Source organism: Podarcis gaigeae (assembly GCF_964106915.1).
Source record: "Podarcis gaigeae genome assembly, chromosome: 10".
Classification (NCBI taxonomy): Eukaryota; Metazoa; Chordata; class Lepidosauria; order Squamata; family Lacertidae; genus Podarcis; species Podarcis gaigeae.
In genome coordinates this window covers 31,631,090-31,657,469 of record NC_139686.1, presented here as the reverse complement: position 1 = coordinate 31,657,469, position 26,380 = coordinate 31,631,090, and the positions used below count along the sequence as shown (strand labels likewise).

At 43.8% G+C, this 26,380-nt stretch overlaps 1 protein-coding gene across 2 annotated transcripts; it reads left to right on the top strand.

The window, feature by feature from the left end:
- Positions 1-492: 492 nt before the first annotated feature.
- On the top strand, positions 493-6,031 carry CENPM (centromere protein M). Of its 2 annotated transcripts, none has more exons than XM_083698809.1 (6): positions 493-792; positions 3,020-3,099; positions 3,968-4,066; positions 4,225-4,349; positions 4,836-4,927; positions 5,873-6,031. In XM_083698809.1, exons 1-6 carry the CDS (start codon positions 736-738, stop codon positions 6,011-6,013), a joined length of 594 nt encoding a protein of 197 aa, XP_083554935.1. In that variant the 5' UTR covers positions 493-735; the 3' UTR covers positions 6,014-6,031. The 2 variants fall into 2 exon arrangements, with proteins under 2 accessions (XP_083554935.1, XP_083554936.1); XM_083698810.1 differs by having other exon boundaries at positions 496-792; positions 4,270-4,349.
- Positions 6,032-26,380: the final 20,349 nt, after the last annotated feature.

Here is a 26,380-nt window from a genome sequence, read left to right as displayed (position 1 = left end):
ATATTTGAGCAAAGAAATTTGGATCATGTGCTTTATCTCTATTTTTAGCCAGTTACCAGGCAGGAGAAGAGGAGGAAAGAAATTGCCCAATTAAATTAATTTTCCTAGATGGGTGCAAACAAACCCCTGAACTTCTCCCCTGAGAAGACAAAAAAATAATAATAGATATATCATTAAAACAAACAATAGCGTTCATTCCCTAGGTATCTATAAGGTTTACATGAAAGGTTATAATAAGCCTAACACTGCTGCAGAACCACTCCACACAAAATAAAAACAGTGTCGTTCCAGAGGCTACGTTTCTACAAATTTGCCTCCAGCTTATTATTTTATTTAGAGTGAGCGCTGCTAGGAAGCCAGTTTCCCTCTTCCACTAATTCCCCAAGGCAAACCTCTCTCTTTATAGCTTCACACCCCGCCCCCTCCCTCACGAGCCTCTCACGAGCAATGACGTCACGCAGCGCGCGCAGGTGCCAACGGCCACCCCCGCATGTGCCCTACATAAGACACCAGAAAAGAAAACGTTTGCTGCCCGCGCCTGCGCCCTCTTCCCTCCAGCTAGGTTAAGAGCCAAAACTCCGCATGCGCAGATAAGTCCGGACTCCGCAATGCATCTACTATAGAGGCCACACTCCCGTCCTCCTTTTATAGCAGCGACGCGTAAAAAGACGTTTTGGTGACGTAGGTACTGGCGGCAGTTTGAAACCTGAGGTCGCGCCGCTGTAATTTGTGATTATGGCGGCGTTGGCTGCTTTTGCCAAGCTTCCAGCAATCAACTCGGCCACTGTTTTGGTGCGTATTTATGATACGGGGGGAGGGCGGCAACCGGGAGCGCAAATGGGCAGTTTCTTCTCGTTATTTCCCCGCTTGCATTTGGCCGGGGCCCTGGCTGTTCTTACTTAGAAAAGTGAGTTCCCACCTCGGCCAATCAATGCGACGCCTTAAGTTTTTTTTAGCCCGCCTTCCGGCTTCTCTCATTGGTTCCCTCGCTGCTTTCCCGTTGGTTTTCTATTTTGCTTGTTGTTGTTTAGTCGTTTAGTCGTGTCCGACTCTTCGTGACCCCATGGACCAGAGCACGCCAGGCACTTCTGTCTTTCACTGCCTCCCGCAGTTTGGTCAGACTCATGTTTGTAGCTTTGAGAACACTGTCCAACCATCTCATCCTCTGTCGTCCCCTTCTCCTTGTGCCCTCCATCTTTCCCAACATCAGGGTCTTTTCCAGGGAGTCTTCTCTTCTCATGTTGTGGCCAAAGTACTGGAGCCTCAGCTTCACGATCAGTCCTTCCAGTGAGCACTCAGGGCTGATTTCCTTCGGAATGGATAGGTTTGATCTTTTTGCAGTCCATGGGACTCTCAAGAGTCTCCTCCAGCACCATAAATCAAAAGCATCAATTCTTCGGCGATCAGCCTTCTTTATGGTCCAGCTCTCACTTCCATACATCACTACTGGGAAAATCATAGCTTTAACTAGACGGACCTTTGTTGGCAAGGTGATGTCTCTGCTTTTTAAGATGCTGTCTAGGTTTGTCATTGCTTTTCTCCCAAGAAGCAGGAGTCTTTTAATTTTGTGGCTGCTGTCACCATCTGCAGTGATCATGGAGCCCAAGAAAGTAAAATCTCTCACTGCCTCCATTTCTTCCCCTTCTATTTGCCAGGAGGTGATGGGACCAGTGGCCATGATCTTCGTTTTTTTGATATTGAGCTTCAGACCATATTTTGCGCTCTCCTCTTTCACCCTCATTAAAAGGTTCTTTAATTCCTCCTCACTTTCTGCCATTAAGGTTGTGTCATCTGCATATCTGAGGTTGTTGATATTTCTTCCAGCAATCTTAATTCCGGCTAGGGATTCATCCAGCTATGCCTTTCACATGATGAATTCTGCATATAAGTTACTTCCATGCTTTGGTTCTCTACCATCACTAAACCAGGAGTGCTTCTGTTGTTGGCTCAGCTGCTGAGCTGCTTTGGGTGGAGGGTTCGAGCCGCAGGCCATGTACAGAGTTCATTTCCCCTCTAATTTCCCCATCAGCTCTTTCCCCTCTTGAGCTAGGAGGAAGGATGGATGAAATTTGAGCCCCTTATTTTAATACGTCAGAAATGGAGTTCCTTAGCCTTAGTGATGGGAGCCGCATCTGCTAAAGTTCTCCCATCCAGTGGAATGGTAAAGCTGAACCACTGTTGACTCGGGTAATTGAAGACCAGCCTTCTCCAACCTCGTGCCCTTCAGCTGCTTTGCACTACAACTCCCAGAAGGTTGGCTGTTTGAATCCCCACGACGGGGTGAGCTCCCATTGCTCTGTCCCAGCTCCTGCCAACCTTGCAGTTCGAAAGCACGCCAGTGCAAGCAGATAGATAGGTACCACTGTGGGGCGAAGGTAAACGGCATTTCCATGCACTCTGGTTTCCGTCATGGTGCTCTGTTGCTTCAGAAGCGGTTTAGTCATGCTAGCCACACGACCTGGAAAGCTGTCTGTTGACAAACACTGGCTCCCTTGGCCTGAAAGTGAGATGAGCACCGCAACCCCATAGTCGCCTTTGACTGGACTTAACCATCCAGGGGTCCTTTACCTTTACCTTACAACTCCTATCATTCCTTGGCAGCAAAGCTGCAGCCCAAAATTTCCAGAGGGTGTCAGATCCGGAAGGCAGCTTAAGACAAACAATCAGAGAGTTGGGCATAGGGCAGGGGTTGGCAAGGTTTATCTTGCCTGAGCTGGATTGGTCCCAAGGAGATTCCTTTGTGTGCGCCTGCGATTTCCTGCATCTGCGCAGACATGATTTCCGGCGCCATGGAAGTGAGAACCCACACAGGGGCGGCTTGTGAGCCAGTCAAATGACCTCCATGGGCCGCTTCCGGCCCATGGGCCTTAGGTTGCTGATCCCTGGCATAGGGACTGGACTTGAAAAATGAGGTGTGGAGGGAGATGGGGACTTTGGGGCGGGTAACTTGTTAATTGATCTCTTATTCATAATTCTTTTTTTTCTCAGCTATTCGCCAAATTTTATTTTTCTTTAATAGTTGGTGGGAACAAATGAAGATTTCCAAGAACAGCTAGCAGAGACAATGCTTAAGGAAAAAGAAGATTTTAAAGTAAATATGTAAGTGGTGAGAGAACTTAAATTTCTCTCAAATCTGGAAACTATCGTTTGAAAGATACTAGTTTTTTGTTCTCCTTTCTGTTTTGAGGTTACTATGGAACACCATTGTTCTACGGTAGTGAACTGTTTTCTACTGCAAGGTTGTTATGATGGTGGAGAAAGTGTAACGTTCTAAAACAAGCAGAATCTTACAACCCATTAATGGCCCTTGCAATACTGAGTTCTTGATTTTATTCATACATGTAGGAGCTCAGTTGGTTAGAGCAGCAAGGCTGCAGGTTCGATTCGCATATGGGATGGCTGCACATTCACCTGCATTGCAGGTGGTTGGCCTAGATGATCCTCAGGGTCCCTTCCAATTTTACAATTCTATGTTTCCATGTCTGTTTTCTGGGGCACAGTTCACTCTGGACTTGGCAGTGGTAGATACTCTCTTCAGTTCGGAGAGCCTAAAGTATATATCCTTCATTAATATAATAGTGCTGTTGCATTGTTCAGCAGTGTGTAGAGTTAACACAGGCTTCCTCGGCCCTCCAGATGTTTTGAGACTACAATTCCCATCATCCCTGACCACTGGTCCTGCTAGCTAGGGATCATGGGAGTTGTAGGCCAAAAAATATCTGGAGGGCTGAGGTTGAGGAAGCCTGAGTTAACATATTCAGACTTTAAAGAGAGCCATTTAAAACTGCAACTTGCTTGATCTCTTATGTTCAGTTAGATGTTCTATAAGATTTCTATCTTCCTGCTTGAAGTGGTTTAGTTGAATGAATCTGTGTTCATGGTATCTGTTTTCCCCTTCCTATAAAGCTTTAGGTTAAATCTATCTGTTTTGTAGCCTTAACTAAAAATGCACCTTGGTTTCTTTCAGCCACTTGACAAGGTCTCTTCCTTTACCTGCAGAGAGAGATCACATCCGGCCTCGTATTGATCTGATTGTTTTTATGATTAATGTAAAAAGCAAATACAGGTATGTGTAGGAAAGATGGGTATGAAGGAAGTTCTTCTGTTAAAAATGTTAATGTCAGTGTGGCTAGAGTGTTGGGTATGGATGTGGCAAACAAAGATAGAGATGCCTTGATAGCCATGAAGCTCACAGATTAGTGTTGCACAACTTCTATCTTTCAGCTTCAACTATCACACTGGGTGCTTTTTTATTTGTTTTTCTACCAGTTTTAAGGATATCGAATCTTCACTGCTACATGTAGATGCCAACTTTTTCCTTGGAAAAGTGTGCTTTCTGGTCATAGGTGGTATGTATAAAATACATTTCTTCTTCCATGTTTTATTCTTCAAATGTTTTTCACTAATTGTTTAAAGCTTTTAAAGCATCATAGCCACAACTTTATTGTGCATCTGATGCATTGCCCCAAATGTAACAGGATTCCATCTGAATTTTGCTGTTGACATTGTTTTCTTCCTCTTCAGTCCTCAAAATGGTGCACTCCTGCTTTGTGTTTTAAGAGATGACTTGAACCATTTTTTTTAAAATACAAGTTTGATCTTCTGTAGTGGGTCCGATATCCAAATCGTGGTCTACATCCACTAAAAGACTAATGTTACACAATTATACTAGAAAGCATTGGCTTTAATGTTTGAAAGTTTTTTAAAAAACAACACAAAATATTTTTGGTATTTGAATGCACACTGAAAATAAATATGCATAAATCACAAGAAAAATGCTGTTGTATCAGGGAAAACAGGACTGAACATATATTTCTTTTTGTTCTCTTTCATAGCATGTGAAATGAATCAAATCAGTGTGGACGTGGACACTGTCTTGAAGCTGGCAGATTGTTATTGCAGCCCTGTTCTATTCTGTGAACTGGAAGTAAGAATCCTTGGGTTTTTTGCTGTGTGATTTTTTTTTTTTTACCGTAGTTTGAACCAATACTGCAAATTTGTATCTTATCCGGGCTTGTACACTTCATGTTCCATTCTCAGCTACTGTGGCCATTGGCACAGGCCATGACTAAAAGGACGTGGAGAGAGGTATGGGTCTGGAAAACCTAGAATGATAAACAACAGAGATAAAAAGCTAATTGTCAATGTTGCTTGACCAGAGGTCCACAGTTCCTTACTCACTGAGCTAAAATTGTGGTCATCGGGTGTTTCTTTTGTCCTCAGTATGTACTGTGTGCCTGGGTCAAGGAAGCACCCCACCAACCTTTCTGCAAAAAGCATGCCAGAGAACTTGCTAATTTGTTCTATGGTCCTTGGCAACATATCAGTCAAACAACATCTGCTCCCTCCCCCCCCCCCCAACCCTAGGAGAAGATGGGTGGATCACTGGACAACTGCTAGGATGGTCCTGTCCATCTCTTCAGCTCCAATGTTGGGGAAAGGCAGGATGCTGCTTTAATCCAGTTATCCTTTAATTCCTTCCTTTCTTGCTCTCAGTTATGGTTGTGTTAGCAAACCAGGTCTCAAATTCAGGCATGTTTGCACTCACCAGTTTTAGGTGGGACATGGCTCATCTCTCCTTGCTTGGTTAGAACTCCATCTGTTGCAGAACTGGAGTTGATGCTTGTTTTATTTACCCGGGACATTGTTCAGATACTTTCTGCATTGCAGTCTACCTCCTTTTGACTTCTAGCACACTGGGACAACTCCAGGCTAAGTATAAGTGGGGTAGTCCTATCTTTTAGGTTTGGTTTTAGTGACCTTTTGGTTTTTATCAGTTATATGAAGCAAATGTATATTGATGACTGTTTCTGTCTCGGCATCAGCCTTAGGTTCCTTACAACTATTAGATTTCTCTCTCTCCCTCTTCTAGTGTGAGAATACCAGGATTTCCACAGCTCGACAGCTGCTCCGGATGCTGCAAATATGTGCTGGTCACGTGTCAGGAGTTTCTGCACTCTCCTTCAGTTCGTTAATGGGAAGTTACATTGATTACTCCAGTATCATGGAATAAAGTTTTCTATTTTTCACTCATCAGTGATTTCTGGGTGAACTAACAATTTCTGTGCCTCTTTGACAAAGAAATGATGCCACATGTCATTTATAGTTAATAATGATACATTCAGAAATAAAGTTTAAATAATAAATAATATTGAATAGAAGACGGGGCACTAGAAGCAGAGATTACATAGATTAAATAGCCAAATTGGTCCAAGGACTGAGAACCCACCTTTTGGACTTTCTAGATAGGCATCTTTGTTTATCCAGTATGTCTGTATGGCCTTGTGAGGGGTTTCCAATACTCTGTTTGGAAACTAATCAGACAGTCAAATGGCCAGCAGGTCAACGTGGAAAGGCAGTTAAATGTAAATCTATGTCGTGCTTCCAGAACTAATTGATGGGGCAAGGCTTTTAATTCCAGAAATCCAGCTGCAGGTTGGCAACTACAGTTAAGTGGAAGAGTTGCCTCTGAATTCTAACACAAGCATAAAATGGTGCAAATGTCTCTTACATGCCTGTGCATTTATGCTGGTGTCTAGTAGACTCTTAACAATTATGCTTTGTTGAGTAAAGCAGAGCCTTAATGATAATCTGCGCAAAAAGAGGATGGGAAACTTGACCAGCCCTAGAACATCAATGGCCTTTTTGATGGATAGGCACACACAGTCCAGTCAGATTGTAAAACACATCTGTTGTTTGTGCTAGTTAAAAATAGGTCTCCAGAATATAGTACTGACAGCAAAGTAGGTCATATCAGTCTAGCATCAGAGTATGGGTAGACTGAGCATGAAGAGAACTTTGAGTAGTTGGGAAGAAGCTGCAAATAGCACAGAAGCTCTTTTTACTGTAGTACTCCTGTCCCTTCCCCGATGGGTTAGTTTTCCTACCCAAGTTCTGAGATTAAATATCCTTATTATGGATAGTTTTAGAAACATTGCTACTTCAGTGGCAAATGAAGGCTTGCCTTTTTGTTCTTGAGAGCAGGATGGTGTGCAACATATGCTTACATATGTGGTGTGTATGAAAAGGTCAACATTACTATACTACGGTCTTGATTGTGGAAAATATTTGTAGGTTAAATTCATGCAATATGGAAAATAGAGACTACTTTATTTATTATTGCTGCATTTTGATATCACCATACTTGGTCTGGAGAACAGCTGAAGGGAAGCGAGAGCTATTTCAAATGTAATTAATTTCATACATGATATACATCTGCACAGGTTTAGAGAAAAATGTAAACCGTGTGACCAAGTGGCCCTGAAATGCAAGAGGCTGCCTGTGCTGTTTCCTTGTACTGTATGTATGTATGTATGTATGTATGTATGTATGTATGTGTTTCCTTGTACTGTATGTGTTTCCTTGTACTGTATTTTTCCTTTGTGATTCCTTGCAGTTGTCAGTGTAACCACAAGATGGTAGCAAGACCTTTGTTAAATACCAATCATGCTCAGAAGCTTTAGGGCTAGGCTAAGCTTCCTGCTACTTATAAAACCACTGTATGTGTTGGGTATCTGATCCAGGAAACAGAATTCCTAAATACAGCATTAAACAACAGTTCACAAATAAATATTTAAAGTTACAATTTCCATTTTGCTTTTATTTCACTGCTGGCTTGAATGGTACAAAAGCCATGGCAGCTAATTGGGTTTGGTCAATTATCAGTGCTAATTGGTAATTTTGTGTTATCACACTTATGTCTAAAAGGAAAATCCCATCTACTTCTTGTTAAAATGCCAAACGATTCTGGCTGATTGATGGAAGCAGTAAGGTATTTGACTTGTTTACCACATCTCTTTAAATGAACCTTTTCTCATGATGGATGGTAACTTACACAAAGATTAAACAGCTGATGACAGCTTTTTGGCCTGACATGTTCCATATATTTTTCTTTAGGAATTGCAGCAACAAGCTTAAAGGTCACTACACTACATCAAGCACTATGCCATCAGCAGTTCAACCATAAATATGGGCACTACTGGTCTAGGTTTGCCTTTATGGTTTGTAATGTGTAAGGAGCCTATATGAGGCAAGCTCTTTAAATAAAACCTTTAATCACTATTTCAATAAATTTTGTGCCTCTATACTATAGTAAGAGGGAAGAGCAACACATTCCTGCCTTGCTTTTCAAATCTAGAATGTAGGCTTAGGTTAGTGGCGCTGTGGGTTAAGCCACAGAGCCTAGGGCTTGCCGATCAGAAGGTCAGCGGTTCGAATCCCTGCTACGGCGTGAGCTCCCATTGCTTGGTCCCTGCTCCTGCCAACCTAGCAGTTCAAAAGCATGTCAAAGTGCAAGTAGATAAATAGGTACTGCTCCAGTGGGAAGGTAAATGGTTTTCCGTGCACTGCTCTGGTTCGCCATAAGTGGCTTAGTCATGCTGGCCACATGACCCGGAAGGTGTACACCAGCTCCCTTGGCCAACAAAGCAAGATGAGCGCCACAACCCCAGAGTTGTCCGCAACAAGACCTACCGTATTTTCCCCTCTATAACACACATATTTTTTCTCCTAAAAAGGAAGGGGAAATGTCTGTGTGTGTTATTGAGCGAATGTGTGGTCCCTGGAGCCAAATGGCGCGAGGGGAGGCAAAAAAAATCAGGCAAAAATCAAATCGCGCGTCTCGGAGAAGGGAAACCTGAAAAGAGGAAGCGGCTGCTTTCCTGCATTCTGCCTCAGGGTCTTACTGCCCACCCTCCTCTGTTTCCTTGCTGTGTTTGCTCAAACGGAACAAAGAGCAGGGAAAGCCCCTCCCCTCCAGGCAAGCAGAGGGGAAAGCAGAGTGTCGTCTCTGTGCTCCATGCTGCTGAAAACATGCAGGAGGGAGAGAGAGAGAGAGAGAGAGAGAGAGAGAGAGAGAGAGAGCGCTGGCTGGCTTGGGTGGGTAGGTGAGGGAAAACTTTTGCCTTCCTTTCCTCCCTCCCGTTATACCCCTCTCCTGCATTCTTAGCCAGCTGCTTCTCTGCACACCCCTCTCGTGCTCCTTGTCCCTTCTGTGTTTTTCCTTCCCTCCCCACTTAAAATGTGGTTAAAAAGCATGGATCCACATGGATCCTCAGGATCTTTGCATTGGGTCACCCCAAATTCACCATCAGATCACATAGCATGTCCATGGCTACAGCCTGCCCCCCCCAAAATCACGCACCCACTGTTGCCTGGGGCTGCAATGGTGCAAAAATGTGGTTAAAAAGCATGGATCCACATGGATCCTCAGGATCTTTGCATTGGGTCACCCCAAATTCACCATCAGATCACATAGCATGTCCATGGCTACAGCCTGCCCCCCCCCCAAAATCACACACCCACTGTTGCCTGGGGCTGCAATGGTGCAAAAATGTGGTTACAAAGCATGGATCTACATGGATCCTCAGGATCTTTGCATTGGGTCACCCCAAATTCACCATCAGATCACATGTCTGTGGCCACAGCATGAAGCACAAAAATAATACATCCACTGTTTCATTCAGAATGTTTTTTCCCTTGTTTTCCTCCTCTAAAAACGATGTGCGTGTTATGGTCAGGTGCGTGTTATAGAGCGAAAAATATGGTAATGGTCAGTGGTCCCTTTACCTTTACTGTTTAAGGCTTGAATGGACTCCAAAAAGAAGAAGAGGAGGAGTTTGGATTTGATATCACGCTTTATCACTACCCGAAGGAGTCTCAAAGTGGCTAACATTCTCCTTTCCCTTCCTCCCCCACAACAAACACTCTGTGAGGTGAGTGGGGCTGCAAGACTTCAAAGAAGTGTGACTAGCCCAGGGTCACCCAGCAGCTGCATGTGGAAGAGCGGAGACATGAACCCGGTTCCCCAGATTACGAGACTACCGTTCTTAACCACTACACCACACTTCCCAAGCTTTAATCTGACATTCATTTTTAAAAGCTACTGCTTTTACTTCTGGACCAGTTCCCACTTCTAACAGATTTATATTGTTTGCTTCTCTTCTGAAAATGGAAATTCTACTTTCCTGAACTGGAACATATCCAGGAGGCCTCCACCCCACCCCAGATGGGTGAGAACCTGAGTCAGAACCAGGGAACTCTTCTTGATTCAACATGAAACCCTAGATTGCAAAAGCAATCTATTGCTTGGGTGTCCATCTAGAACCTGACCACTGATGGGGCCCTCACCAAGGTGTTGTCTAGATAAGAATGGATATGAGCAACTCCGGAGATGAGCTGATACCGCCATCAGTATCTTCATGAAAACCCTTGGTGTCACCAAGAGGCTGAAGGGTAAAACTCAGTACTGGTAGAGATTGTTGTAGAAAGCACCAGTGATGGGCTGAGAGCACCATGGAGATATGCCTCAGAAAGGTCTGGAGACCATCCAGTCTCCCTTTCTTAGTGCCTCTGATGAACCACATGGTCTCCATTTAGAAATGATTTGTTTTCTTGTACTATTACTGTTTTTTGTTTTTCTTTATTACCTTCTCTTCACCCCAAGGTCACAGGGCAGGTTACAACATTTAAAACAATATTAAAACTATTATTAAACACTAGTTTTGCCACTTTAGGGTCAAAAATGACCCAAACAGCCCTGTGCTTTCGAGACCCTAAGAAAAAGAATGATTAGACCCCAGACCTTTCTTGAGGGGGGAACAGATTCTATTGCATTTATCTTCACTAGGTGTTGAATAGCCCTCATGTAATTCGGATGCTTCACAGGCTGCCATGATCAAGGGGTTGCCATGATCATTCATAATGATAATGAAGCATGCTCTCAAATTGAATTGCATACAGCTCATTCAGATGTTTTCTCCCTGACCAGACTAATCATGGTCAGGTGGAAGAAGACTTCTGGCCACCCTTATGTAATCAGGAGGCTTTGAAATTTGAAGGTCCAAACAAAGGTAAGAGAGAAGCCTTGCCTTGGGCTAAGAAAGAAGACTATCAGGGTTGACAGTCTTCCTTTTTTGGTCAACCCTGCCCAACAATTTTCTCCAGCGATTTTTCTTCATTCAGACCTTGTTGGGGGAGACAGGAAAAGAGTGATGGTCAAATAGTGGGACACATACATACACACCCAGTACCTGTTTGAGAGGAAGAATCAGCTGAGGGTGTCCCATCACCAGTGAACTGCAGAATCCTATGTGCCTTAGGATAAAACCTCAAGAGAAAAGACAATGTTGCTCCTCAGACAACAACCCCTCTTCCACTACAACATTAGATTGTGACTGGTTCAAATCAGACAGTTCTCCTCTGGTGCCCATGACAGAAGCAATCCCCACTTGTACTGAGGGACCCCCAGACATGTGGATGCCAATGTCAGCATTGCCTGCTCCTGAGTAATGGCGACAGAAGCAGACCTTTTAGCCCTCTAGTCTAGAACTTTTGGAGGACAGCTGGTCCCCTAGAATGAGAAGATATCGAGACATGAACCAAAGGGAGAATCCTCTACCCCTCCCATGAGCTAGAACTGCAAGAATTCACTCCTGTGGTGCTTGGAATCCTTGTGAGAAGAATTTGTGCACTTTGCTGTGCACTTACATTGACTATTGTGCTCAAACCATGATGAGGATATTTCCTTAGATATAAATTTCTTAAGAAAGAAGCAGGGAAAAAGGCAGGAGGTTGAAAGAAAGAGGATCCTTGTTGCTGCCACTGTAGACACTGGGAAGAAGGTGAGATCACATGCCCATGAAAGCCAATTGTATCTGCATCAGAATCATTTTGAGTCAGACGTTTCATCATCCCCTGAGAGGTGAAGGGCCTGCTTTGTCATCTCAGCAGGGGTAGCCATGAATCCTGTCCCCACGAAAGCACAGAAGAAATTGGTGGGAATGTTGGTAATGAGTACTCATGCCAACAAAGGAACCCCCTCAACCAGACACGCTGTGTACTTATGAAAGGCAATGAAATAGATAGAACTAGCAGGTGAAAAATGAGGTGTAGGGGAGATGTACAAGAGAATTATGTGGCAAATTACACTGTTGCAATGGCACACTGAAGACCCTGAAGGAAAGGACCTGGCCACCTGTCCTGTCTCCTCTTACCAGGAAACCAAAACCAAAGTTGGCAGTCCCACTTAATAGAGTAAGTGTGAGACCCTGATGCAGCCTTGCTCCACACCAGCTCTGAATGGGCAGGGGTCCCAGAAGATTTATGTAATGCACTTAGCACCCCTGTACAGAGAGTAGGGATGGCCAGCTATAGACGAGAAAAGGAACGCCTACATTCCAGGCGCTGAACTCCCTTTCAAAGGCGGTCCTGTTTGAGATGGTGAGTATGGGACTTGCCAAATCCAGCAACAAGCCCTAGACCTGGCTCAAATGGGGTCCCCACTTGCTTGAGTAATTATGGGCCCATTGCTGAGAAAAAAGAAAGTGCCATGAGCTCTTAGTAATGGCAGGTCCACTCAATGCAGTAGTGCACCAATGGCCACATGCAAAGTGCCCAGGGATCAGTCAGTCAGGGTTAGAAGAAACCTTCGCCCAGCCACCAAGTGCTGGGAAAAGAACCACAAGAACAGGGGAAACCCCAGCACAAATGGGGAAATACAAAGATATATTTTTAGGTCCTTTTGCTGACTGAGATAGGTGGGGGAACACAAACCCACACAAAAACACCTCATAACTTAAAGGGGAGAGGATACAAACTCACAAAACAGTTCAAAAAGTTGGAGATTTTTAGAGCAAAACAGAGACCCAACCTTTCATGCTTGAACCGTGGGAAGGATGGTAGGGCAACTCCTCACCCTGGAGGAGGAGGCAAAATTCTTTGAAGATCCTGCCTGTTGTGTCCAGAGGGAGGTGGCATCTTATTGAGAGAACATCTTCCATCTCAATCTGGTAAATACTGTGTTCTCTTCATGCTCTGCGTTGTTGGTATTTTTTTTTTCATTGTTGCTATCATTGCTGTTTTTTATATTCTAGAACAGGGGTCAGCAAACTTTTTCAGCAGGGGGCAGGTTCACTATCCCTCAGACCTTGTGGGGGGCCAGACTATATTTTGAAAAGAAAAAAAAATGAATGAATTCCTATGCCCCACAAATAACCCAGAGATGCATTTTAAATAAAAGCACACATTCTACTCATGTAAAAACACTAGGCAGGCCCCACAAATAACCCAGAGATGCATTTTAAATAAAAGGACACAATCTACTCATGTAAAAACACGCAGATTCCTGGACCATCCACGGGCTGGATTTAGAAGGCGGTTGGGCTGGCCCCTGGGCCTTAGTTTGCCTACCCACGTTAGAAGATATAGTATAAAGCACAGCTCCTGAAATTGTGCTCCCCACCCCCCAGAAAAAGGTTATTTAGGTCAAGTTGACATGAAGCAAGTATCCTGATTTTTTAAAAAAGGGTTTAATCACTAGAACAGTCACATTATGATTCCACGGTTAAAAGCACATGGGCAGGGTTATTATGCAAGAGCACGTGTGAAATTTTAAAATCTGAATAGCTAGCTTGTACTTCATGCCTTGGTATAGTAGCAATCCATTGGAGACTTAGTGGCCGTTCCTAATGGCTTTATTAATAAGTAAGTCGCACAGAATTCAGCAGGACTTTCATCTTGGTAGGACTGCAAGCATATGTATACTTATCACTGGAATTTACTTAGGGTTAGAACTGGACTGTAAGTGTGCTTGAGACTGTAACCCAAAAGAGAAATGTAAAAATACATTGATGATATATATTCTACTTGATATTCTGCGCAATGCTGATGCTTACATCATGTCTTCATCGCAGGGCCTAAAATGGTGAACACTGTCTATATCGGGCATGACTAACCTCTTTCAGACTGAGGACCATTTTGATCCATGGTTAAGAATGGGCATGAATAATTATTTGATCTTCTTTGTGTGTGTGTTTTTAAAAGGGCAAATTTGGGTTGGGGTCACGATCATTTTTGCACCAGAGAATCGGAATAGGGAACCCACAAGAGTGTTCTTTTTTTAAAACAACAACAACAAAACCACCTTTTTTTTAAAATGGATGAGCTTTGTGGCCCCACAAAAAACATTTTGGTGTCACGGTGGGAGACCCATAGCAGCAATCAAAGTAAGAAATATTCCCCTCCCCCCATACTTGTGAACGCAGTCTGTAGGTAAACCACCCTTGTCAACATAATGTAGGGCCAACTGATTGTCCATGGTTGATTGCTTAGTTCCCAGTGAAAATACCACTTTTCACAGAAGCATAGTGTTTCCTATGGGGCTTCTGAACCACGCACCCCTAAGCCAGAATCCTGGGAATAGCAGTGACTTATTTCAAAGTGCTGCTGCTTTCAACCTAGGAGTGCCTTTCTGTGAGAAAGCTCCCTAGTGCTGATTGCCAGCTGCAATATTGCTGTTGGAAGAACCATAGCTCAGAAGTAGTACACATGTTTAGCGAGCTAAAGGTCTCATCCCCAGCATCTCCAGGAATGGCTGGAAAAGACTCTGAACCCCTGGGGTGATGCATTTTGTCAGTATGGGGTAGATAATACTGAGCTAGAGGGACACAACGTCATTTATGTACCTGATGTATCACCTTGTAACGGCAAAATGCTGGACCATAAAGAAGGCTGATCGCTGAAGAATTGATGCTTTTGAATTATGGTGCTGGAGGAGACTCTTGAGAGTCCCATGGACTGCAACAAGATCAAACCTATCAATTCTTAAGGAAATCAGCCCTGAGTGCTCACTGGAAGGACAGATCCTGAAGCTGAGACTCCAATACTTTGGCCACCTCATGAGAAGAGAAGACTCCCTGGAAAAGACCCTGATATTGGGAAAGATGGAGGGCACAAGGAGAAGGGGACAACAGAGGACGAGATGGTTGGATAGTGTTCTTGAAGCTACTAGCATGAGTTTGACCAAACTGCGGGAGGCAGTGGAAGACAGGGGTGCCTGGCGTGCTCTGGTCCATGGGGTCACGAAGAGTCGGACACGACTAAATGACTAAACAACAACAAAAGACTACAGTAAGTTAGCATGCAGAGAAGCCAGCCTATTGGCTCATGCTGAGGAAGATTTCAGTCTCTCTCTACCTTTCCTCCTATTTCTATAGCATGGAACTGCCAAGTCACCAGGTGGGTGGAAATTTATAGGCAGCAACTTCACCAGGTAGAGCAGTAATCCAAACTAAAGCAGTCTAATGGGATGTGACACGTAGCGCAGAAAGGGAAAGGGGGATGAGGAAGAAAGGCCTCCTTCTCTCTGCCAAACTTGCTAAACTCTGTACCAAAACCAGCAAGAGGGGTGGGGTGGGGGAGCTGCAAAATGAGCAAACTCTGAGCCTTAGTAACAGCCAGCATTTCTCCCACTGAGTGATGCAACAGACTGGGGAAGAGCATCCTAGGGGAGCTGGCTAGAAATCGTGTTACTAAAGCTGTTTAAAACTTGACTCGACAAGAGCCCTGGAGAACAATATGTAGAGAATAATTCTGCACATTAGCCAGAGGTGATTGCGCATGGGAAACAAACATGACCTACTCTGCTAGACCGTGTCTTTTCCCATCTCTTAATTCCTTTGATTTTTATGCCGCTCGACATAATAGCACAGGGTACTTAGTCACCTCCTTCCCAAGAGTGCAGGGAAGATTAATTAGCCAATGTCCATGCAATGCTTTGAAGATAAAAAATGCTAGATTCAGGCAATGCTCTTTCTGTTGAACTTGCTGGAGGACAGAAGCATGTTCCAAGTGCTTCTGTTCTGTCGGGTTTCGCATGCTGAATTTCAAATGCAGGGAGGAAGGAACAAAATAATCAGTGGCCAGACTAGGAAAGCATTATAAGGAAGAATTAATTTATGGTGGTTTGTGTCTAAGTATTATCCTGCACAGGGAGTTCTGTTCATGGACAGAACAGAAGCAAAGGGACAAAGGCATTGCACGATACTTCTAAAATGGTGTGAAATCAGTACACTCCCTATTTTGGATGCCAAAGTACAATCACGATTAATGGCACACATCCTACAGGCAGTTGGTACATTACTGAGTGCAGAGAGGTGGAAGTAGGAAGCCCTTAATGAAATCCATGATGGGGTCACCCCACAATGACCAACTTTGGTCAAATCGTGTGTGTGTCCCTCATAAGCTTCGCAAAACAGTATCTAATGGTGCCCTACCTCCTCTGGTAGTTTGAGCACTGCCTGCCAGTTCAACTGTGTGCATGGAAAGGGATCAGCATAGAATTCATTGAAGGACACAGGCAAAAGCCACCTTAGAGCCTGCTCCAGTCAAATTTTCCTTCCCTACACCCCACAGGACCGTCTACCACCATCATCTTGAAATGTCTGATATAAATAATTGTAATAAACAATACCTTTCCCCCAGCTTTCCCTTGGGTATGTATACACTGCTGCATTCTGGCCATCTCTTTCCAATGGAAGAGCTATGCATATGTCTGCCCAACATCTCCCTTGAGCCCCAGCCTGCAATTTACTTATGCGAGAACGCCAGCAATGTGCAAAATGCTGAGGAGAAGAGGGATACCTGAATTAACAGGGAGACAGACAGAAGTCCCCTGTTATGCATAATGTGGTTGGCATAAGCACCGTGCAGTGAGATAAGGAGACAGAGAAGGTGCAGCTATACCAGGGTTTGTATACAAAGCTTGCAACAACAACAAAAAGGTTGGGGTGGGGGGAATTCCTGCTCTGTTCATGAAGTAGCATTTTCATTGTGGGAAAAAGAGAAGTTTGATAGGAAACAGAAACTTATTTAGATAGTTGGCATGCTTTAAGGCTCTTTTAAAAAACGCAACCCAATTCTGCTCTATTTATACCGTCTGCTTAAAGTGTCTCTGACAGGATGGGTGAAAAATGTGCTGCTCTTAAATGAAAGACGGATTCAAAACCAGGTCAGTAACAAATACCTGCATCTCAACTCAGGGCAAGTTTGGCTTCTTTCCAAAACAGATCCTAGAGAGACTAAGGGCAGATCCACACTACACAATGAAAGCATATTCAGTGTGCATTAGAAGCACGTTCTTTCCCCCAAAGAATCCTAGGAGCTGTCGTTTCCTACCATTTCTAGCCCCTTTAACAAACTACGATTCCCAGGACTCTGGGATAAGTCATGTGCTTTAAATGTGCATTAAATTAAAAGGTACAGTGTGGATTTACCCTAAAGATCAGCTCACACGGTCTTGTTTATGGGTGGTCCTTTCTTCCCAGCCGATTTGTGCTTTGTGCAACTGGGAGTTCTTGCACACTTGGTGTAAGTGAAATCATGCATTGACTCTTTGATTCATGTTTTGGAATGTAAAGCCGCTGATATTCCAAGCTGGGTGCAAGATCCTTGTGAACTTTCCTTAATGGAAGAAGATGCGCACTACTGTGTGAAAATTGTGTAACTCAGATTAGTTTTTCCAAGTGCACGATGCAGGGCTTGCTATACTCTAATGTTTGTGCATCCAAAACTCTTGCTGTTGCTACTGAGCTGCTTTGATAGAAGCCCCTATTGGAAGTGGGATTTTTAGAAGGCTGGGTGCATATCAATGGTAAGGTCTGCACCACTGAAGCAAATAGTTCAGGTTTGATCCTTTTCTGAATACACATTTCTGCAGAGAAAATACTGATGACTGAATGTGTGGCATCGTGGTTAGAATTAAAGACTGGAACTAGGGGGTATCAGGTTTAAATTCTCACTTGAGTATTAAGGCCATTGGGTGATTTTGGGCCAGTCTCTCTGTGTGTTTCTGAGTGGGGAAGCAGGAATCTTGTATATCACCTCAATCTTCTTGGAGGAAGGGTGGATAAAAAATGTAGGGCTGTAGCCAGCTAAGTTTTACTCAGAGTAAACCCACTGAAATGAATGGAGAAAACTTGGCCATGGCTATTAATTTCAGTGGGTCAACTCTGAGTAGGGCTGGCAGTGGATACAATCCGTAAGTAGTTGATTTAAAAAGCAACCCTGAAAACAGTCTGTTTTGGAAAAGCCTTCTGCATTAGTGTTTTGTGGCATTTGCCCGTGGTTTGTGTTTAGACATGGATATTTGATTGGGAGCCTCAGCTGTTCTACTTGTGCAATTGAGAGATTAACAAGGAGTAAAAAGAGAACTAAGATGAAAGTGATGAAAACAGGTCCTGGTTAATTTGTATTTCTTGATTGACCCTTTTTTAATATTGGACCTCATAGTATAGTAATTATCCTGAGCATGTAGAATTGAATGCAAACAGAAGATGATGTGAGTGATTTTTTAATAATGAGCTTGGGAATGTGGCTAAATATTTCTTTCTGTGATTTTCTATTAGGTGGAGTGGTAGAGGATGTTAATGATTCATGAGAGTGCCTTCACAATAGCCAGCATGCCCAATGGTCAGGGACGATGAGAGTTGTGGTCCTCCAGATGTTGTTGGAGTGCAGGCTCCCAAACCCTGGTGTAAGCAAACCATAAATTACAAGGCAGTTATAAAAACGATCAAGACATGTGTCAGGGGCTCAGGAGCAGAAGCACAGGAAATGGAGAGTGAAGGGGAAGAATCTGAGGGCAGCATAGGAGAAGACGACAGTGGCCCGAGAGATTCCATGAGCCTCTCCAGTGAATCGGAAGATTCACAGAAGGGGGCGCCGATGGCCAGGGCAAGGGGGGTCCCAGGGGGGACGCGCCAGGAGCAAGGGGCCAGCAGTGACTCCCAGAGCAGCGGCTGGAGATCAGGACCAGCTTCCCCACCAGAGTGTAGTGGGGGGGGAAAGAATCCCAGGTATCAGGGCCAGTGTCTCCTCCAGGAGGGAGAGAAGATGAGTTAGGGCTGACCACGCCTCCATCAGGGAGCGAGGGAACGGTCAAAAGGAAGGTTGCCGACTGGGCGCGCGCGCCAAGTTCAAATGTACAGGCGAGCGGCACAGCAGGTAGCCTGGATAGGGAACCAGGTCCTAAAGTCCGCCGGAAGGTGGGGAGTGAATCCGGGGACTCAGCGTCAGAAGAGTCCAGAAAGGGTGAGACCCCAGCGGGCAGGAGGGCCCAGAGGAGGAAGGAGCTAAGGAAGAGGTGGAGCAAGGCTAGAGTCTTAAACTGGTGTGGAAGGGGAGGAGATTCAGACGGAGCTTCGGCGGTCTAGGGTTAAAGACGCAGAGCTGCGCGCTACGGCTTTGAAATGGAAACTGAACTTCAATAAAGACTTTTGTATATAACGACGACCTGGCGTTGGTCCTCTGTGAGCTGGGACCTGGAGCAGCTCTGACAACATGGAAACGTTTATTTCCTTGGGAAGGAGATAGGTTCTGCTGCTGAAGGTTTCACACTTTTGCTATATTTTCTTCTAACTGTTCCAAAGAAGAGGTGTTAGTCTCAGACCACAACTGCACCCGTGCACTGTAACATATGTAAAAAAAGATGTGTGAGAGAACCATCTCCATCTCTCAAACCTTGCTGCTCTTAAAGTCTTGAAATGATGAGGGGGACACCCGCCAAGATGGAGAATACCTTTTCTGCTTTGTAGTCTTTTGAATATGAGCAAAGCCAGGATTTTCCAACAGGCACTGCTGTCAGCATCATCCAATTGGCAGACAACCATAAAGAGAAGGATTGGGTCATCTTAGATGCCCAGTTAATCAGGGGTTCAGCCAAGAACACAAATGTACATAGGAGCATGCTTACTCGTGAGGGTATATTAGCAATGTGAACAAATGTATTGATCCAGGGGCTTCTACCACAATGAAATGACTGCATAACTATGACAAATAAAGATCACTGTAGCCCCTATTTCAATGATTCCTCAAATGTGATACATATCTCCTTACTGGCAGTTGCCAGTCGACAAAAGACTGTAGCAGGCTGCTGTGAAAGGTCACGAGTCTGCTCAGAGCTGTGAGGCCAAATAACCGAAAAGGATGTCACTTTCTGAGGTATATTCCACCTGGAAATGCCTGCACAAGCCTCACTGAAATGAACAGGAGCCTGGCATGATGATGGACTGTGCCCTATGGGTCAGAACTGTTTCCCCTGCTCTTCTGCCCTTAAATAGCACCCAAACAGTGTCGCTTGTGGCTGTCAGATCACCTTGCCCTGTGCCTGCCTTTGAGTAGGAGTCAGAAAAAGATGGTACCCTAATTACCTAGTTGTTGCAGGTGCATATCCAGGGGGTAGGCATTATACCCAACCAAGAGTGGAATATATCCTTGACTAGGGCAGGTACTGTGGAAGATGCATCTGAAAGGAGACTGCTTTTTGGTTTAGAGATCTGTCAGAGGTGTGTTAGAACCCAACACTAAGAATTTGTCAAAAATGTATAACTTGCTGTTGAAATGGAATACGCAGGACGAAACGGTGAAATCAGCCATGATTAAGTGGGCACAAGATATTGGTCATAACATTATGTTTGCTGATTGGGAAAAGTTGTGGACCACCGGTATGAAATTTACGGCATGTAATGCCCTAAGAGAGAATATTATGAAAATGATTTATAGGTGGTACATGACCCCAGTCAAGCTTGCAAAAATTTACCACTTGCCTGATAATAAATGTTGGAAATGTAAAGAAAATGAAGGTACATTCTTTCACTTTTGGTGGACGTGCCCAAAGATTAAGGCGTTCTGGGAAATGATATATAATGAAATGAAAAAGGTATTTAAATATACCTTCTTGAAGAAACCAGAGGCCTTTCTCCTGGGCATGGTCGGCCAATTGGTGCCAAAGAAGGATAGAACATTCTTTATGTATGCCACAACAGCAGCAAGAATACTCATCGCAAAGTATTGGAAGACACAATATCTACCCACCTTGGAAGAATGGCAGATGAAGGTGATAGACTATATGGGACTGGCAGAAATGACTGGCAGAATCCGAGACCAAGGAAGAGAGACAGTGGAAGAAGATTGGAAGAAATTTAAGGACTATCTTAAGAAACATTGCAAAATTAATGAATGTTAGAATGACGTTGGTTTAGAAATTATGTGGTTTCCAGCTGTAATGGTTAAGTAAAAAGAAAAGAAAGGCTAAAAATTAAATGAAAAATAAGGGAGAGGATTTGCTGAATTAATAATTAGAAATTGGAATACAGAAAGGGGAGGTATGAGGAAGTTGGGGAAGTAAGTTATAAGAAAATAAGGGATTGAAACTATACTTGTTTTTGTTTGTGTTTGTTTGTATTGTTGTTTTGTTTTGTTTTTATATAATTTTTGAAACTTTAATAAATATCTTTTTTAAAAAATAGAGATCTGTCAGAGGTGGATTTAAGGGAGCATGACTGGTCCGGTCGCACTGGGCGTGAAGCCTTGGGGCCAAGGCAGGGGACTTCACATCTGTTCTCAAATTCTTGTAAGTTTGCCAGATACTACCTTGCACTTTGAATCAGCTGAAGAGGAAACAACCTGGCTGCATTTTACATTGAACGTTTAAATGGAGTCAGAGACAAATTGCCACAGAGGTATAATCAGCAAGCAAATTATGATCTGATACCCATTAAGCTTCAGATGTAGCGGCTGGTTGATTAAATTGTGATTGACAAACTTCAAAATGACATGCTTGTCGTCGCAGAAGAGCAGTGGAAACCCCAGAGTGATTCTGAAAAGGGAAGTGACAGAGCTAGTGCGCTCTCTCTCTCTCTCTCTCTCTCTCTCTCTCTCTCTCTCTCTGATGGAAGAAAGGGGTTGAATTGCCCTGTTGAAGTCAGCATTAGTGCCTGCCTCAGAGAGTCATCAGGCAAAATGAGCAATTAATCAGTCGCCTTTTGAAAAGGGACAAGGGACCTCTCCATAGGTTCAGGAGCCAGCATTATCCAATCCCTGTCTGCATTTCAGTTGCAAGAGCACTAAAGCAGATGTCTGACAACAGGGCCACAACTACTGTAATATCCTTTCCTTTTTCGCTTCTGTTTTTTGATGGCTTGGGGGGGGGGTGCGTGCACGCATGTGCGCGCGCGCACACACACACACACACACACACACACACACAGAGCTACTTGTTAAAAACATGAAAGCAGTTTTAACATTTTTCGGTTTAAAGACTAGTAAGCAGATTGGCACTGCTGTTTTCTGCCTTGTCTGTAAATGTTGCTTATAGAACTTGCCATGCATACTATGGGCCTTTCCACACTTAACATTTGCCCCACTCTTTCCAGTCCAGGTCAAGACCAAGCACCATCCCACACAAGCACCAAGGTACATTTCCCCGCCTGTTTCTGTGCCTTTGATAGTGGCCTGACATACAGAGATTAAGTAGGTGAAGCTTTAACCATCATGGCCTGACCTGGAAGTGCCAGGCTGCCCCCAATATTGGGGTGAGGGCACATGTTGTGTGCGCATAGCGTCAAGTGAGTGACTCACATTGTGCATGTGTAATGCCACATGCGTTGCATGCAAATGATGTTGTGTCATCTGGAAAAGGCTGAGTGCTCTGTAGGAGCTGGTTGTGAAGCTGTGACATGCATCTTGCAATGTGCATAACACGCACCAGGCCCCCTCAGCACTGAGGTGGCCAAACCCCCTTATGACAAAGATTGAGGGGACAAGAGACATGTTGGCCCCAGAGTTGGTGCACCTGGCCTGCGCGATTTTCTAAGAGAGGAAGAAGCAAAACTCTTCAGAGAAGAATCTGGGTGCCATATCCCCCCCCCCCAAAAAAATGGCAGTTACCCACAGTGCTCAGCTTAAAGAGTCCTATCCAACCATAATAAGAGGAACGTGAGCAATACTCAGCAGGCACATTATAAAATGGCTGTCTCAAGGATTATATTGTGCTATTTTATAGATATATTTATATATCATTTTTAGGCCCACAGTCCCCCAAAGCGGCGAGCAGCATATTAACGCAACAAATGATGCCATAAAACATACTATAAAATACTATAAATCAATCATCAAAACAGATTTAGAGTTGGAAAGGACTTTGGGAGTCACCTAGGTCACCCCTGGTTCAATTCAGAGACATTTGTACAGGTATTCTTTGTGCAAGTGTGATTAAAAAAAATCCTTCCTAAATAGAATGATCTTAAGATATTTACATTCTTCTCCTTTTAACCCCATCCCATATTTTAATTTATTTAAAAAATTCTATCCTTTCAGGATAGAATTCTACATTTCAGGACAAGCTGTTTACATAAACAGATAAAATACAAACATTCAAACACCTCTTTCCAATAAAACTAAAAACATCCCACAGGTCAGCACAACAGTTATATAAAAAACAACTTAAACAATTAAGAGTAAATTGAACTTCTGAATCTCAAAAGATCTCATGGTCTCCTTTCAATCTGTTCCTGGGCAAATGGAAGACCCTTGCCAGTAGATACCAAAGACAAGCGCTCACACAGATGATGAAGTGTTTCATTTATTCATTTCTAAAATCAAGAGCTGTTGCTTAATTGGACCGAAGAAACAAACAAGCTCTTAGCAGCCCTTACAGCACAGGCCATGCTGAAGCTCCAGGGATGGCTTTTGGCTGTAATTGGAAAGTAGCCTACATTTCAGATTCCCATCCAAAAGGCTTTATTTCCCACTGCCAAGACAGAGCAGTGCTGCTGAACTTTCTAAATGAATGAGGCAGAGCCCAAGAGACTCTGGCCAAGGTAGATACAATACAATCTACATCTGTCCAGCCGCAGCTTCAGGCTTCATAAAAGTGTGTTATCTCCACCGAGTCTCCTTATCACTACTCTCAATTCCTGGTTTAGCAGTGGATTCATACATAGCTCAAATACATATCAAGAGGGTATTGGGGATGTAGGCATGATTTAAAAATACCCCCCCCCAAGCCTTTCATTGAGAGGCTTAAGCATCTGCATGTATTTAGCTCACTTAAAACAAGGTTAAAAGGGGCTTGTTTTTGCATATATACTGCCATGGATGCCAACTAACCATCCTCTGTTAGTGTGATTGTTACCTAGCAATCCAGAGTGATGGGTTGATCAGTGGGAACTATGACCCAAGATGGTAACTAGAAATCTCTACCCAATATTTGGAATGGGATATGCATCTGTGAGGAGAAGACAGAGAAAGAGGTAAGGGCAGTTTGAATTTAGAGAGAACAAGAGAGTGTGTATCCTGGGGGAGCTGTGAACTGGCTGAAGGTAAAGAATCTTGGGATGTAGGAGATTTCTCTGGGGATCTGGTGCCTGCTGTGAGAGAATTCATTCACTTTCCACTTTGTCCTGCTTATATATTTGTAAGTAAAAGCAAATATGACAGAAATACAAGTCTGGTGTTTAAGGGAAATAACAGAAATCACTGGGTTAAAGCTGTCAAAAAGTCCAGAGGTAGAATCTGTTAGAATTCCTGCTCCACGATTGCAGTCATGGGATTTTTATCTATCACATGACTGTGTGTGTTTTGACTCCACAGAGTGGAAAGTGACGGAGAGAGAATGTTTGTGTTACTGTGTTCCATGAAGGGGGACTATTGTCCTTTGTTCTTTCTCTTTGCTATCTGATGCTAGAGAGAGAGGGAGCCATGTTGCAGTGCTCCGTGTGTGTTTATATATAGATTAACCAAAATGCTGAGGTCTGTTACGCAAGCTGCGAAGACTCTGTGGATCCCTAAGTGTGCTGGTGTCTGTTGGCATTGGTCGCTGTGATGTTTGGGCTGAAGAAAGCTAATGAAGCTCCTGACCAGGAGGGAGAGAACATGCCAGTTGGGCATGTATCTCTGCCAGGGTCCTACTCGAGTGTAGGATGAGCTCCTGACAGCATCATTATCAATTTCCGATGGGGTGGAAATTTGACAGCTGCACAAATTATTATAGCTAGGAAGTGGAAGGGGCAAGCAGAATATGAAATGGAAGAATGGTATAAAGAGGTGTGGAATATATCTATTAACACGTGCCATCAAGGCAAGATGGGGGAATATGCAGGCACTGGCAGAGGAAGAGAAAGAGGAGTGCAGGAGGAGTGCACCGCCCCTGGCAGCACGATCCCGGCAGGGTGCCATTGTGGCTGCCCCCCACCCCCAGGACGCCCCGTCCCCAGGATGCGTGCTAGCCCCACGCTTGCCTGCTCTCCGCCACTGTATGCATGCGAAATGATTTTGAGTAGATATGGAGGGTGTTTGTAGAATTTATACTGTTAAAACAGAAAGGGTTCAAACCATGGCAAGAGGTGTTGAAATTATGGGAGGTTGGATAATTATAATGGAATGGTATTGGTGGTGGGGTGCACATTTTTATTCTTATTTATTTATGATTATTACTTTGTCAAAATAAAATAAAGAACTTTTAAAAAGAAAGAAATGCAAGTCTGCAGTGCACTCTAATCCAAAAGAAAGCAAAACGCCATAGCACTGCCTCCGTAATTTCTCATCAGTCAGAAGTTAATGTTTTGCACTTCCCCAAGCTGAAGAAAGTTCACAGCTTTACACCATGAATGGTGGACCTGTGGCATTTCAGATGCTGTTGCACTATAATCCCAACCATCCCTTGTCAGTGGCCATGCTAGTTGGAGTTTACTCCAGAAACCTTTGGAGAGCGACTGGTTTCCCATCCTTGCTTCACATGGTCTTTTCTTTTCTTTTCTTTTCTTTCTTTTTTTCTTTCATTTGGGGGGAGGAGAAAGCATAGGGAAGTTATCACATTTTGTAATAATCTGCTTCTCTCCCATTTCTTTAAGAACTTGCCATAGTTTGCTGTGGTCGACACAGTCAAAGGCTTTTGCATAGTCAATGAAGCAGAAGTAGATGTCTTTCTGGAACTCTCTAGCTTTCTCCATAATCCAGCGCATGTTTGCAATTTGGTCTCTGGTTCCTCTGCCCCTACAAAATCCAGCTTGCACTTCTGGGAGTTCTCGGTCCACATACTGCTTAAGCCTGCCTTGTAGAATTTTAAGCATAACCTTGCTAGCATGTGAAATGAGTGCAATTGTGCGGTGGTTGGAGCATTCTTTGGCACTGCCCTTCTTTGGGATTGGGATGTAGACTGATCTTCTCCAATCCTCTGGCCACTGCTGAGTTTTCCAAACTTGCTGGCATATTGAGTGTAGCACCTTAACAGCATCATCTTTTAAAATTTTAAATAGTTCAGCTGGAATATCATCACTTCCACTGGCCTTCTTATTAGCAGTGCTTTCTAAGGCCCATTTGACTTCACTCTCCAGGATGTCTGGCTCAAGGTCAGCAACCACACTACCTAGGGTGTACGAGACATCCATATCTTTCTGGTATAATTCCTCTGTGTATTCTTGCCACCTCTTCTTGATGTCTTCTCCACTTTTGTCTTTTAGTATGGTAATCTTTGAACGAAATGTTCCTTTCATATCTCCAATTTTCTTGAACAGATCTCTGGTTCTTCCCATTCTATTGTTTTCCTCTATTTCTTTGCATTGCTCGTTTAAGAAGGCATTCTTGTCTCTCCTTGCTATTTTTTGGAAATCTGCATTCAATTTCCTGTATCTTTCACTATCTCCCTCGCATTTTGCTTGCCTTCTCTCCCCTGCTATTTGTAAGGCCTCGTTTGCTTTCTTGCATTTCCTTTTCATTGGGATGGTTTTAGTTGCTGCCTCCTGTATAATGTTACGAGCCTCCATCC